Source organism: Sebastes fasciatus, chromosome 12 (genome assembly GCF_043250625.1).
Source record: "Sebastes fasciatus isolate fSebFas1 chromosome 12, fSebFas1.pri, whole genome shotgun sequence".
Taxonomy (NCBI): Eukaryota; Metazoa; Chordata; class Actinopteri; order Perciformes; family Sebastidae; genus Sebastes; species Sebastes fasciatus.
In genome coordinates this window covers 31,553,977-31,566,771 of record NC_133806.1, presented here as the reverse complement: position 1 = coordinate 31,566,771, position 12,795 = coordinate 31,553,977, and the positions used below count along the sequence as shown (strand labels likewise).

Here is a 12,795-nt window from a genome sequence, read left to right as displayed (position 1 = left end):
TGTGACATGTCAAAACTGTCTTCTGTGAAAAAGCTCTTTTTCTAAATGAACAACTGATAGACAACAGTGGCAGTCTGTCACACCATGACCAGCAAGAGACTTGTAGGAAAAGACTATGTGAGTGGAAGTATGAGAAGTTTGAAAACGTTTAGCTTTTAGCTGAATTTAGCTAAATGTTAACTTACTGTAAGCCGTGCTACAGGAAGTAGCTCTTGTGTTTCACTTACATCCACTTAAGCTCACAAACAGTAACATTGTTAACAAACTCTGAAACACTTAAAGGTTGTGCTAACACACAATTTGCCATTACCTGCTTTTCTACTGTAAATGTTATGTAAATGTAAATGTCTGCTCATTTTGAGTTCTGGTGGTCTGTGAGCTCAAACAGAAATTAGCTGACATATTTGACTTTGTGAAAGTGTGGTTAGAATTGCACGAAGTACTCTCCTGAATAGTCCATCTTTAAAAACTTTAGCATCAGTTTGCTAGGCTGAGGTAAATGAGCCTTAGCCTCATCCTTCCTCCGGACTCGCAGTAGTCCAGGGGACTGTGCTCTGCGGTGTGTCCAGGCAGTAGCTCCTGTCCTGGGGCTCCATCCAGACTAGGCTGCAGTGGATTTAGTTGGACTGGGGCCCAGGACTCTGGGTTATGGATAAAAACCGCTATATCCGAACATAGGTTACATAAGACCGTTACCTCTCACCGCACCTCAAGTTTATCCTTCTCCCTGTTTTAAAGTTGAAAGTACTTAAATTGTTCCTAAAAAGAATCAGTAATGATTTAATACATCTCTATTTTACTCTCGTGTTTGTTTTAGTGCATAAATGCAAAGATATTTATAGGACATACGAGTTTCCTGACTGGACACTGGCCTTCTTTGGTCGAGCATGAATGATTTTAACATTCATGCTGCCTTACAATATAATTTCCAACAATACCACAATATCCCTTATATTGTATCATATTTAGGGTCGCCCCTCACCCATTTGACTTAATGTTTCCCTCAGGATGCAAACGATATTGAAAAAATATTACAAGAGGAAGTTTCTGTTCCCCTCTGTCGTCAGCACACACGCCAAAGGAAGAGGAGTGAAAGCTCTCTCTTTCTCCCCCGACCATCTGAAAGGTCAAAGAAAAGCCTTTAACTGTCTCTTTCCACTGAACTGTTTAACAGTCGTCTTGATAACGCAGCATCCATCGCTCTGCTCTCGTGCCAGCAATCATTTGCTCGCTGTGTGGGATGCAGACAGTCGAGAACTGCAGTCAAACTTTCAGACAGTTTCAATCTGTCTTTCTTTTCTTATTCTAGGAAAATCCATCTCATACACATACGGTAGCTTAATTTAAAGTCATATATATCCTTCTGCAAATTCATAAGAAAAACTAGAAGACTAGTCTAAACATTCCTTTGCTGGAGATTCATCCTGTGTTTGTTTTAAAACTACATGCACCACAAAACACTTACATCATGCGAGGCTGATAAGGAGTGGGTAGTCAGCGTTGCATATTATTTATTCAAACTGTCCAAACCAAAGTCAAGGGGAGAAATCGTTTGGTATAAAACCTGACATTTACCCTGTTCCAGGAATAGAGCCAAAAAAGCTACCATGTAAAATAATAGAAATGCCAAACCAAATCCCATTCGTATTCCCTCACTTTTTTTACCAGCCACACTAGTTTTATTTAAATTCATGAAAGGCCACGTCTGAAAATGCATGCCTTTTTTCCACTAAGAAAAGGGAAAGAAAATGTACCCCTATACCTTTCAAATTGTGAAATAAAATAAAGACAGACAGCTTAGAAACGAGTCGAACGCTACACGTGGCAATGATTAACAGAGGTTTTAAACATATGAAGTGTAAGGCTTCAATGGTGTGAAGGGACTGGAGAGGCTTGGTGCGCTCAGATAGCCATAAAGTGACTTTAGTGTATACAGACTGCAGGCTGATGGGACCTTGTTTGATGGTGGTAAGCCACGGTGTGCTCACTCAGTCCAGAGGATTCCTCCGGAGAGCTGCTAATTCTTAAACCACCGTGACCCTTTAAAACTGTGATGTGAAGTCATTAATGTCCAATTCTGTCTTTGATGACATGCTGGATTAATAATGACACGGTCACGCTCCGGTGGACTTCCAGTGAGTGATCTGTAACACCAGCGGGGACTTCATGTGCAGCTACTCGGCTCGCTGTCTCAGTTTAAACAGCCAGAGTCATCAAATTTGCTCCCGTCAGCCTTTATCCATACAGTACTGTACCTTCTGTAGAAAACAGTGTGTAGGAAGCATCCTGTGTGATTACACGTTGGGCTTCATGCAGCAACATTCTCTTAAATTGCTCTTATATTTTCAACTTTCTGTTAAGCGAAAAAATCCGACAAGTCAACTCCAGATGCACCAAATGTTCTTAACCATCCAAATCTGCTCTTACCCAGGTGTGCTGAATGATGAATCTCACTTGATTGTATATTGGTGGCTGATTGTTTATTATTAGCATAGGTAACGCCCTCTAAACACTAAGGGAAGGCATTAGCATAAGTAACACCCCCTAAACACTGTATAAGGGCAGGTACTAGCATAGGTAATGCCCCCTAAACACAATATAATTAAAGGTATTATCATAGGTAACGCCTCCTAAAGACCATATAAAAGCAGGTATTGGCATAGTTAACGCCCCCTATATACTAAGGGCAGGTATTAGCATAGGTAAAACCCCCTAAATACTAAGGGGCAGGTATTAACGCCCCTAAACACATTATATAAGAGCACGTATTATCATAGGTAATGCCTCCTAAACACTATATAAGGGCAGGTATTAGCATATGTAATGTCCCCTAAACACTTTATATTTGCCGGTATTAGCATAGGCAATGCCCCCTAAACACATTATATAAGAGCACGTATTATCATAGGTAACGCCCCCTAACACAATATAAGAGTATATAATATCATAGGTAACGCCCCCTAAACACAATATAAGAGTATATAATATCATAGGTAACGCCCCCTAAACACAATATAAGAGTATATAATATCATAGGTAACGCCCCCTAACACAATATAAGAGTATATAATATCATAGGTAACGCCCCCTAAACACAATATAAGAGTATATAATATCATAGGTAACGCCCCCTAAACACTAAGGGAAGGTATTAGCATAGGTAACACCCCCTAAACACTAAGGGAAGGTATTAGCATAGGTAACGCCCCCTAAACACAATATAAGGGGAGGTATTAGCATAGGTAACACTCCCTAAATACTAAGGTAAGGTATTAGTATAGGTTACGCCCCCTAAATACTAAGGGCAGGTATTAGCATAGGTAGCACCCCCTAAATACTAAGGGAAGGTATTAGCATAGGTAACGCCCCCTAACATTATAGGACAGGTGTTGTGCCGTGTGCAAATACCTGCACATGCCCAAGAATTGGAGAGAAAAACATGCTGTAAGAAAAAGAAGAACTTAGATGTAATAATATAGCTGTAATTACTCTAAAACATATAATAATCTTAATTGCCTTGAACCAAAAAAACAAAACTTATCTTTAATACATAATGTCATGTTTGAAATGTGGTGTTAAATTTTTCCTTCACCCTCTTGTCCCAGAATTGATTGTGCAGGGATCCTGAAGCTGCGCAATTCGGACATCGAGCTTCGCAAAGGAGAAACCGACATCGGACGTAAAAACACACGCGTGAGACTGGTGTTTCGGGTGCACATCAACCAGCCCAACGGCAGGACGTTGTCCCTGCAGGCTTCTTCGAACGCCATTGAATGCTGTAAGTCTCACAGAAATAAACTGGCTTTTCTCTTGGCTCTCCACTTAAGCAAAAGGTGGCATCTATTGTTGTAATCCAATAAACTGAGCTACTATTTTATTACCTGCTGGAGCGAATTCAGCGCCTCTGCAGCCAATAAGCTTTTATATGATCAAAGCAATTTGCCAAGGCAATAGATGCATTGTGCGTGATGCCAGACACACGTGTTATCTATCTCAGCTCCCATTTTATGACTGAATGCACAAGTTATTGTGGTAAGACTACCCCATTAGCACAGGTTCCACAAAGGTCATTTGCCAGCCCCAGTTTTGGCACGGTTGAATGAGCGCTTTGAAAGAAACCTCTGTTTCCTTGTCATTCGTTTGTGTTTTCAGGTGTGATGTTATTTGCACCCAAGGAAGCCAATTAAAGTTAGATGCTGGCTTTATAGTTTATAGTCTAAAGTGGATGTTAATCTGAGTTGGTTGGTTCATCATTACGGAGAAGGTTTATGCAGTGCATTTTAGATTTCTTTTGTGCTTTAGTGATTCTAAAATGATGCAATGGGATAATGGATTAAATGCACAGTAATATGATAATAAATATATGTGACTCTGGCTGTGAATCTGATCACTAAATCCCAGAGGCTAAAGGAGACTAGCTAGCCACAGTTACAGAAAGCAGAGACAGGTGGTTGGCGATAGGCTTCTTGATGGAAAATAATGACTAAGAATCAGATCATGAAAATGTTCAGTTGTCTGCCTTTTTCATTGTCATTTAAAGAGCTGCTGTTGGCTGAAAACCTCTTAGCTAGGGGTCATGAAATCACCATAATAAAGTTGATAAGTCTGTTTCCTTAACCAAGAACTGCTGTTTTACTGGCTTTGCGCCGGGCTTGTGCTTCTTGGAGTGGATGGAGATCAGGCAGTGAGTTTATGTAGGCTCACACACTGTATTGAAATGTGTGTGTGTGTGTTCCCCCCCTTCCAACAGCCCAGCGCTCAGCTCAGGAGCTTCCCTTGGTGGAGAAGCAGAGTGTGGATAGTTACCCCGCCACCGGAGGCAAAATGATGCTCCTGAGTGGCCTCAACTTCCTCCCCGACTCCAAGGTGGTGTTCGTGGAGAAGGCCCAGGGTAAGAGCTGCCGTCACCAGGCAATGTTTACTGCCTCTCAATTTCCCCCTCTTAATATCTCTTTCAAACGTCTCTCTCTCCCTCTCTGCCTCCGTCGCATTTCCTCGGCCTCTCCTCCCGTCAAAATAGAGCAGGCCCTGCCAGAGAGCCACATGTGGTGTGCATTAAGCCACTATATTTTTAACCAAAGCGTATTTACATTTGCTGAAGTTTCCATTGCCTGTTCGCTGGTGCTCGCCACAAGTTAAGGAATGAATCACAACCAGGGCATGTGCAACGTCTCTTTCTCTCACTTTCCCTCTCTCTCCCTCGCTGTCTCTCCCTCCCTGACTCCCTTGCTTTTGACATTTAACGCTCTCCCTCTTACTTTCACTACTGCAGCTCCCTCTTCCTCCCATTCTACCGGATACTCACCGCGGCTGCATGTCGGTTAAGAGGCTATTTATTTCTTTCTTTCATGTCCAGATTTTTTCGGCCGTTCGTTTCCTCCCTGTGTGGGAGGGAGCAATGGTAAAAACACTGCTGATGAAGTTTGCAAGCGAATGATCATTTCCTTTATTGCACCCACTAAATCAAAGCAAAGGTCAAACACAGTGATACCTCTGATGTCTGTTGAAACTCAATGACGATGAGTAACAAGTAAGGAAGGATGAGGGAGACATCTCTGATAGTATCCTGAATATCTAACTGAATAATCATCCATTTCATCATTTCTGCTGATGATTTTGTTTAGAAATTCCCTAGTTGCACTCAAAAATACTTAGCACCCTTTCATCTTTTACTTTTTTTAACACTTTCTAGACCAAGAGGTTTTTAATCAGAAATAAAAAATAAAGACAAAACATACACTCCTAATATTAGATGATCATTTTCTTTACATGCATTTATATTATTATTATGTGTCATGTCCAACTCGCATGGGCTTACAAGACACACAATTCATATACTGTAAGCCTGATCCAGATTGCTGCGATTACATTTTCAAAAGGCCGTGCCCTATCTCGCAATGTTGACGAAAGTGAAAAATGATTTGTGTATCCGCCCCGAGATTCAGATACACTCCAAAATGTAATGGGTTCTTTCTTCCTCGGCCCGTGCAACACCCTTCCACCAAGTTTCATGAAAATCGGACCAGTAGTGTTTTCCGTAATCCAGTTTACAATCAGACAAACAAACCAAACCAAAAAACATAACCTCCTTGGTGTAGGTGACAATACTGCAAATTAAAGCTGGAGAAATCAGAGTAAATACTTCACATATATATTTCAGTATTGTATAGAATCCTTTAAATTGTTTACTTGTCAAGTGTCGTCCTATGTACCTGTATTTATATAACGAATGTAATACAGTTTAAGTTTAATAATTGGTTAGAAAACTACTGAATTCACTGCCTAAATCAGTAGAACATACTTTGTCACTGCTTCAACAAATGTCACGCAAAATTGAGTCGTGTTTAATTCACCCCAAATTCATAAAGCTGTTCTTCAGTGACTTCAAAAAAGAAGACAAGATAAAAAATAACATCTCCTCTACCTCGCCTCTCCCTGTGAGAGAACTCTTAAGCACCTCAGGGGTTAAGGGATAGGTAGAGATGGGGTGAGGGGAGGTGGATGAACTTGGTAATATGGGGTCTCCCTCCTCCTGGCTTTACTTAGTCATGGAGGGGGATCCCCTGGAGAGGAAAGCCCATACATACACAACACCTCCGCCTCTCAACTCCCCGCTATTTGAGACTCCTGACCCTTTCTAGTTTGGGTTACCCCTTTTTCACCCCCTCTCTCTCTCTCTCTTCCTCACTGCCGACCTTGGGTTCTCTGTTTCCTCTTATTCTCTCATTTCACTCCCTCATCCTCCGCTCTTCTTACCTCTATCCTCGATACCCGTTAAAGACATTAGCCGGTGTGCAGCTCTGCGCTAGCGGGATCCCCACACTCGCGCCTGCCATCGACATTTCAGCGGTTTGTTTTCCGTCTCTGTGGTGTCGAGAAGGGGAGAGAGAGATCGAAAGAGAGGTTGTCTGTCTACTACTTAGTCTGCTTTTATGTAAACTTTAATGACCCACCACTTCCAGGGTCTCCTAAGTCAGAAAGCCCATTACAGACAGACCAACACACATGCACACACAGGAACACACACACACACATTACTCACTAATGGCAACTATCTATGAGCAAGTATGGAGTGTGGAAAAGTACTTATGTCCCAAATATACTGCAAAATATTGTCTTTTGGCATTTTAATCAGAGAATCCCGCTGTTTCATGAAGGTTCTCAGACTTAAAATTTCTCCCGATTGTTGATTTAGAAGGACCAAACTGGAATGAGGAAAAAAAGAAACCAATAAAATTATAATTATATTACAGATTTATTCTATAACTTTGGTTTTATTTTCCTCTGGAAAAGTTCATGACTAAACGCACCCATGAAATACAGAGCATTGCACCGCAATAATTACTACTCGCAGACATGTGCTTATGCACACACAGTGGGACACACACGTGCGCACGCACAGCCGAGCGCTTTGTACAGCACAACACCAATCACTGCGTTTGCCACAGTGGTGACAGCCATTACTGTTGCTGCCATCGAAGGTCAGAACGGCTGCTCATTTTCCAAAATTGACTCCAATAAACACCTTCCAGAAAATTCCACAAATCCTAAGGAGCACCAGACGGTTTTCGAGTGTCCCAATTCCAACTTGTGTGAATGATTAAACCGTCCAAGTTTAGTCGGAGGCAGATCGCATACAGCACAAAAAGCCTATTGGCCCAAATGAGACAGCCATGAATCATAAATACATGTATTTCTTTAACTGTTTCCAATTGCTTTCACACACACACTTAAGGAAGTAGCTGCTTTTAGCACAAACATACCCAGATGCCTGTTTTGGAATCGCCTGCCTTGAAAACAACAAGAGCAGATGTCAATTCATTACTAGACTATTAAATAATGGATGACATCAACATTTTAGAGATTGTCCCATTAATAGTTTTCTGGTTAAGTGATGAGAACATAGACACCAAAAACATCCACTAGTACTTGGCAAATCATTGACACTGGTGCTCCGTGTTAGAGCTTGTAGGGACCCGGGCCTCTGGCATTATCTTAAAAGTGAAAAAATTCTTATAAAATGTTATAAACATCAAGTAACCTTAATTGGAAATTTCTGAAAAATCTACCAGGGTGATACATATTTTTTTAAAAGCTAGAAACATATTAATGAAAAGGCAAATAAATAACTTGGCTACATCTACAAGTGAGTTAAATTGTAAGTTAAATATTTAAAAAGTACTTTCTTGGTTAAAAGTAAGGTGTACTTCATAGATCTGCCTTTTATTAGTATTTCTGGTGTGAACATACAGTAGCGTGTGCTTTAATAGTTACATGTTTCACCAGTGCAAATGATCTTTGAAGGGCAGATGTGGTGTTATCTTTTAATGGGAGAGTAGATAAATGGGAAACCCTGCTTCTATGTATTCTTTTAACCTGCTGTTCTGTTAAATCATATTTTCCCTTTGTCGGTCTTTCGCTGCCTCTTTAATCCACCTCTCCTTCTCTTTATGTTGTTGTTGATTGTCTGGCTGTCCCCCCTCCTGAGACGTCCTCAGTATCAAATGAGCAGAGCTCATAGCTGATGCCACTGCGGGAGACCTTAATGCGCCTTGAAAAATAATTACTTCTACTTTTCAAATGCCACGTCCGTCCCCACTGCTCCACTTCATCACCCACAGGAGAACTGATGCAAACTGTGTGCATCCACTGCGTGTGCGTTTGTGTTTGTTGTTGTGTACGCGGGCACGCGCCATCGCAGGTCGCCTGCGGGCCTGTTTGCGTTGTTCAGTAGGAAGTGTTTTCAGTGAGTCATCCGCGAGGGATTCCCTGTGGAGGGGTGAAACGGAAAAGGCAAGACCCTCAGAGGGTAGGTGGAGGGGAGGAAGAGGGGAGGCAAAGAAGACGGGGCTTCCTTAGAAATCCTGCTTGTGACCTTGTGTACTGAGGCATCGGAGAATAGAAGTTATCATATGCTGTTTAGTGAATGAAAGCCATGAGTAGGGTCATGTGTCTTTTATACGGTAAATAAACTTTATTTATTCCTTCAATGGATGATTAATATAACAGCTTTTCCTAGTTTTTTAGTTCATCTCAGACCACACATAGGGAGAGCAAATGACTCAGACTGAAGCTAGATAATGATAGACTCAAGAACCTCAAGTCCACATTTTTGTTTCTGCTGTAATGTAAACATTCTTCTCAACAGTAATTATTGTTGACATGTATTTTTAATAGGCCTTATCGTTTTTTTCTCCGCCGTGGAGAGTCGTACCCTCCACGTAGCCGCAATGTGGGCATTTATGAAACTTTCCATCTGCTTTTGCATAGCTGTGCTCTCTTTTTATTATATGTACTTGTTGAGGTTGTGTCAGTGTTTTCAGTTTGCCCAAACCGCTCTTTTGGCGCAGGAGTAGGAGGACATACCTGGCGCACCTATTGCAGTGTGCGTTCTGGCTTGCCCTGCTTTCCATGGATGGAATGAGTGCTAGAGGCAGGGAAAATAGAGAGAGACAGACAGACAGACAGACAAACAGAGAGAGAGAGAGAGAGAGAGAGAGCTGGGGAAAGCCTACACTCTGACTCAGAGGGGAGGTAAGGGAATTCCCTGGTGAGCTGGATAGTTTTTACATCTGGTCGGATTGGAGCGTTGCTTGGAGCTCGGCAGCACCACACACGCCTGGGCTGCTGCAGCAGCAGGGAGAAGTCTGGTCCTCTCCACCTCTGCTTCAGGCTGGTCCAGCTCACGGCCAAGACTAAGAGAAGTCTGAGCTACAGTGTAATCTGTAACATTAGGACATGTCCACAACAATACCCTTAGGCTGTTTCTCTTGCCATGTGGAAACTCCTCAGCAACAGGCTGAAATATTTGGATCCTCATACCTTCATGATTCAAAGAACGCAGGCCGTACTGACTGTGATCTGTGCTGTTAAGAGTTCATTCATGAGACTGTTTATACTCGGTTGAACCCTTCTACCGTGGGCAAGTCTAAACACCAGACAAATCGGTCGATGTATTGTACTTCGAGCGGTGTGTCTAGACTGCCCTTTGGCTTCAGGCTAGGATAACCTGCATAATCTTGGCTCATATTTTGCCAATATGGCAGTCTACGGTCAGCCGCCCTCCACCCCTGCTTCAGGCTAGAGATTAGAGAAGTGTGAGTTACAGTATCCCGTCTAATTGGGATGGTGTACCGCACCAAAATCAATTATTATGTATGATAATTGTAGAGGAGCCCTCTAACAGAGCTGTAGGGGCTTAACCTCTCATGCTCTTTTGCCATTCCTTCATAAAGCATGCATTAACCACTGCAGGTCTGAGGCTGTACCGAAGGGAAATGCATGGGTCAATACCCCCAAAAGAGTGAACCTTGATAAGGCATTGGAGGGGGAGGTGTCACTGCCCGCTTTAATGAGGGGGTAATATACACATTTTCAGTGTGAGAATGCAAAGTTAAACCTATAGTGTTATTGGGTGAAGCTCTGACCTAACTGAACGTTTGCTTTTCACCCTCAAAGCCTCGGGCTCATTAAAATGTCTTTTCTTTCATGATGTAAAGTTTCATCAGCAACAGGCCAGTGCTCCGTCTTGAAATGCTTCTGCTTTGGGCACGTCTATACATCAAAGGGATCGTCTGAATCATCCCGGTATCATAACAGAAAGATGTCTAGATTGTCCTGTGGCCTCCACCCTTACTCAAGACTTGTCTGAACAAGTTATATATCCAGAGAAGTGGTTCAAATCAGAGGGAGACAATTGTTTCCATTTCCTTTTCTGGGGGTAAATGCTCTTTCCACGGAATAAGAATAGTGATATATTTTGCTGACGCGTTGCTCTGTGCATGAAACTTTTGGTCCAATACGGCTGCAAACAGTTAGAGAGACCCTGCATGAAAACTACAACAGCATCTACCTGCAGTCCTCTTCACCATGCAGTCAGTTTAAGGATTTAGAAGTGAGGGGTCCTGCAGTGACCCTTTGCAACACACCATGGAGAGCAACCAACCTTAATGTCTTCCATGTGAACACAAATATTATACAAATGTAAAAGTCTGGATGATCTTCCAGCCATCCCTCTCAGCCTTTAGATCATTGTCAGACTCAATGCCACACAGCTGGAGTCTTGATAAAAGGATAAAATCCGTCTCTACTGGCCGCCGTCCTCCTCGGCCTGCACCCACGGGTCAAGTCAGCTCACGCGTTCCCTGTTTTACACCAAGAATAACTCACTTCCTGACTATAAACCCATCACGGATCTACTGTCAGGTCATAATTTATACAGGAGCCTCTCAATCTGAAGCAGACCCACATTTCTCCAGTTTCACCACTCCTGAGATTGGCAGAGGTCAGGTGCTTCAGAGAGGAAAGCAGCTGCACCTCGGGGATCAGTCGCGCGGGGAACCCCTTTTTCTGGCCTTTTGGCTTTGCTCCTCATTGGACAACAAGGTAATCGCTGTGAAAATATGCGTAAAATTACTGAAGCATGTTCAGTCCAGGTAGCAGCAGCAGCAGGACGGTACTAAAACGGAAAATAAACTTGACGTATGTAAACAGGAAAGAGAGAGAAATACTCCTGAAAATCTTCTCTGGAAAAGAGACACACTGTAGCTGCAAAATCCATCTGGGTTGTTTCACAAGACAACCTCCGCAATTAAGCACGTGAATCATATTTTCCATTCTCAAAAAATCTTGTCTTCGGTCAATGGAAGTTGTTGTGCACTACACATAACACTTTTTAGGAGGAAAAAATCACTTATGGAAAACCAAAACCTGCAAGGTCATTATGTGGACAGAGATGCCATTAATCAGCTATCTGTGGCTTCGTGAAGCCCAAAATCGTTGGTGTCTGCAGCAGTTGTTTGCCTTTCGATGACATCAGATGGAGGACACACATCTTTATCATTATAACCAAACTTCAGTCCATGAAAATATGACAAATGAGAGGATTTGTTTGTGTGAGATTTACTACAACAGCAACACTGTTGCTGTGTTCTACCACCATTTACTCAACATAATTCGTTGTCAAGAATTAGAGAAGACCTGACTCCAAGAAGCCTCACCCTACATGTGGTCTAATTGTCTCATGAATGAGTGTGTTGTCCTGGTTGTCTGTGCTGGTGTTAGTCTTTGTGGATATCATTTGCACAAGTGAGTCATGCAGAGCAATGGGCAGATGGTTGGTTTACATTTGAGAATAAGTGTTTCTACACGTCCGTGTGCCTTCATTCATTTCAATGTGACTGGATTATAGCAAGACTTCTCCAGACGCAGCTCCTATACCCCTTTCTTATCATTCAAGTTGAAAGCCAGAACAAAGGTGGAGGATACTGTGGCTGCGGTGTGTGCATGCTCCTGCAGTTGTGCATGTGTGTGTGTGTGCATTACGCGTGGGCGTAGGCCGCGTGAAGGAGGAGGTGTTGTCGGGAACAGAAGCATTTTGCAGATGTTGCAGGGAAGAAGGAGTGAATGGAAAGTTCTGCGGTTATCAGTGGTGCGGCGCTCTCTGACTCGCAAAGGTATGCCACATGTGGCCCCGTCCCAAGTCAGTCTCAGTTTCAGATTTGCTGATCATTGAAAAGTTTGGAGTGTGACAAAGTGACAGAGAGGTGTAAAAGGTGAGAGAGAATAGATCAAGAGGACGGTAGAGAGAAAGAAGAAGAAAAGTTTGAAAAACATGTTTACTGGTGGAGGTTGGGGTTGACGTCGTAGTCTAAGGTTTCCCTCTTGGAGTGTCTCCCAGAGCGGAGGCGGGTGAGATTCCCTCTTGGTTCCCCTAGACGTAACATGAGGAACGCTCATCTCTGTTTGTCTCCCTTTCTCTGACCTTCTCCCTGTCTGCGCTCGCTCTAATTGCCC

At 42.7% G+C, this 12,795-nt stretch overlaps 1 protein-coding gene and 1 long non-coding RNA gene across 5 annotated transcripts in view; both read left to right on the top strand.

The window, feature by feature from the left end:
- LOC141779734 (nuclear factor of activated T-cells, cytoplasmic 1-like) overlaps positions 1 to 12,795 on the top strand; it is a 151,304-nt gene that overhangs the window by 104,092 nt on the left and 34,417 nt on the right. For all 4 annotated transcript variants that reach the window (XM_074654729.1, XM_074654727.1, XM_074654730.1 and 1 more), the window contains 2 exons: positions 3,606 to 3,778; positions 4,751 to 4,891. In XM_074654729.1, coding sequence (XP_074510830.1) covers positions 3,606 to 3,778; positions 4,751 to 4,891 — 314 coding nt within the window. The remainder of the gene's footprint in view (positions 1 to 3,605; positions 3,779 to 4,750; positions 4,892 to 12,795) is intronic.
- The window catches only part of LOC141779735 (uncharacterized), a 100,977-nt gene that overhangs the window by 53,765 nt on the left and 34,417 nt on the right, over positions 1 to 12,795 (top strand). The window lies entirely within an intron of this gene.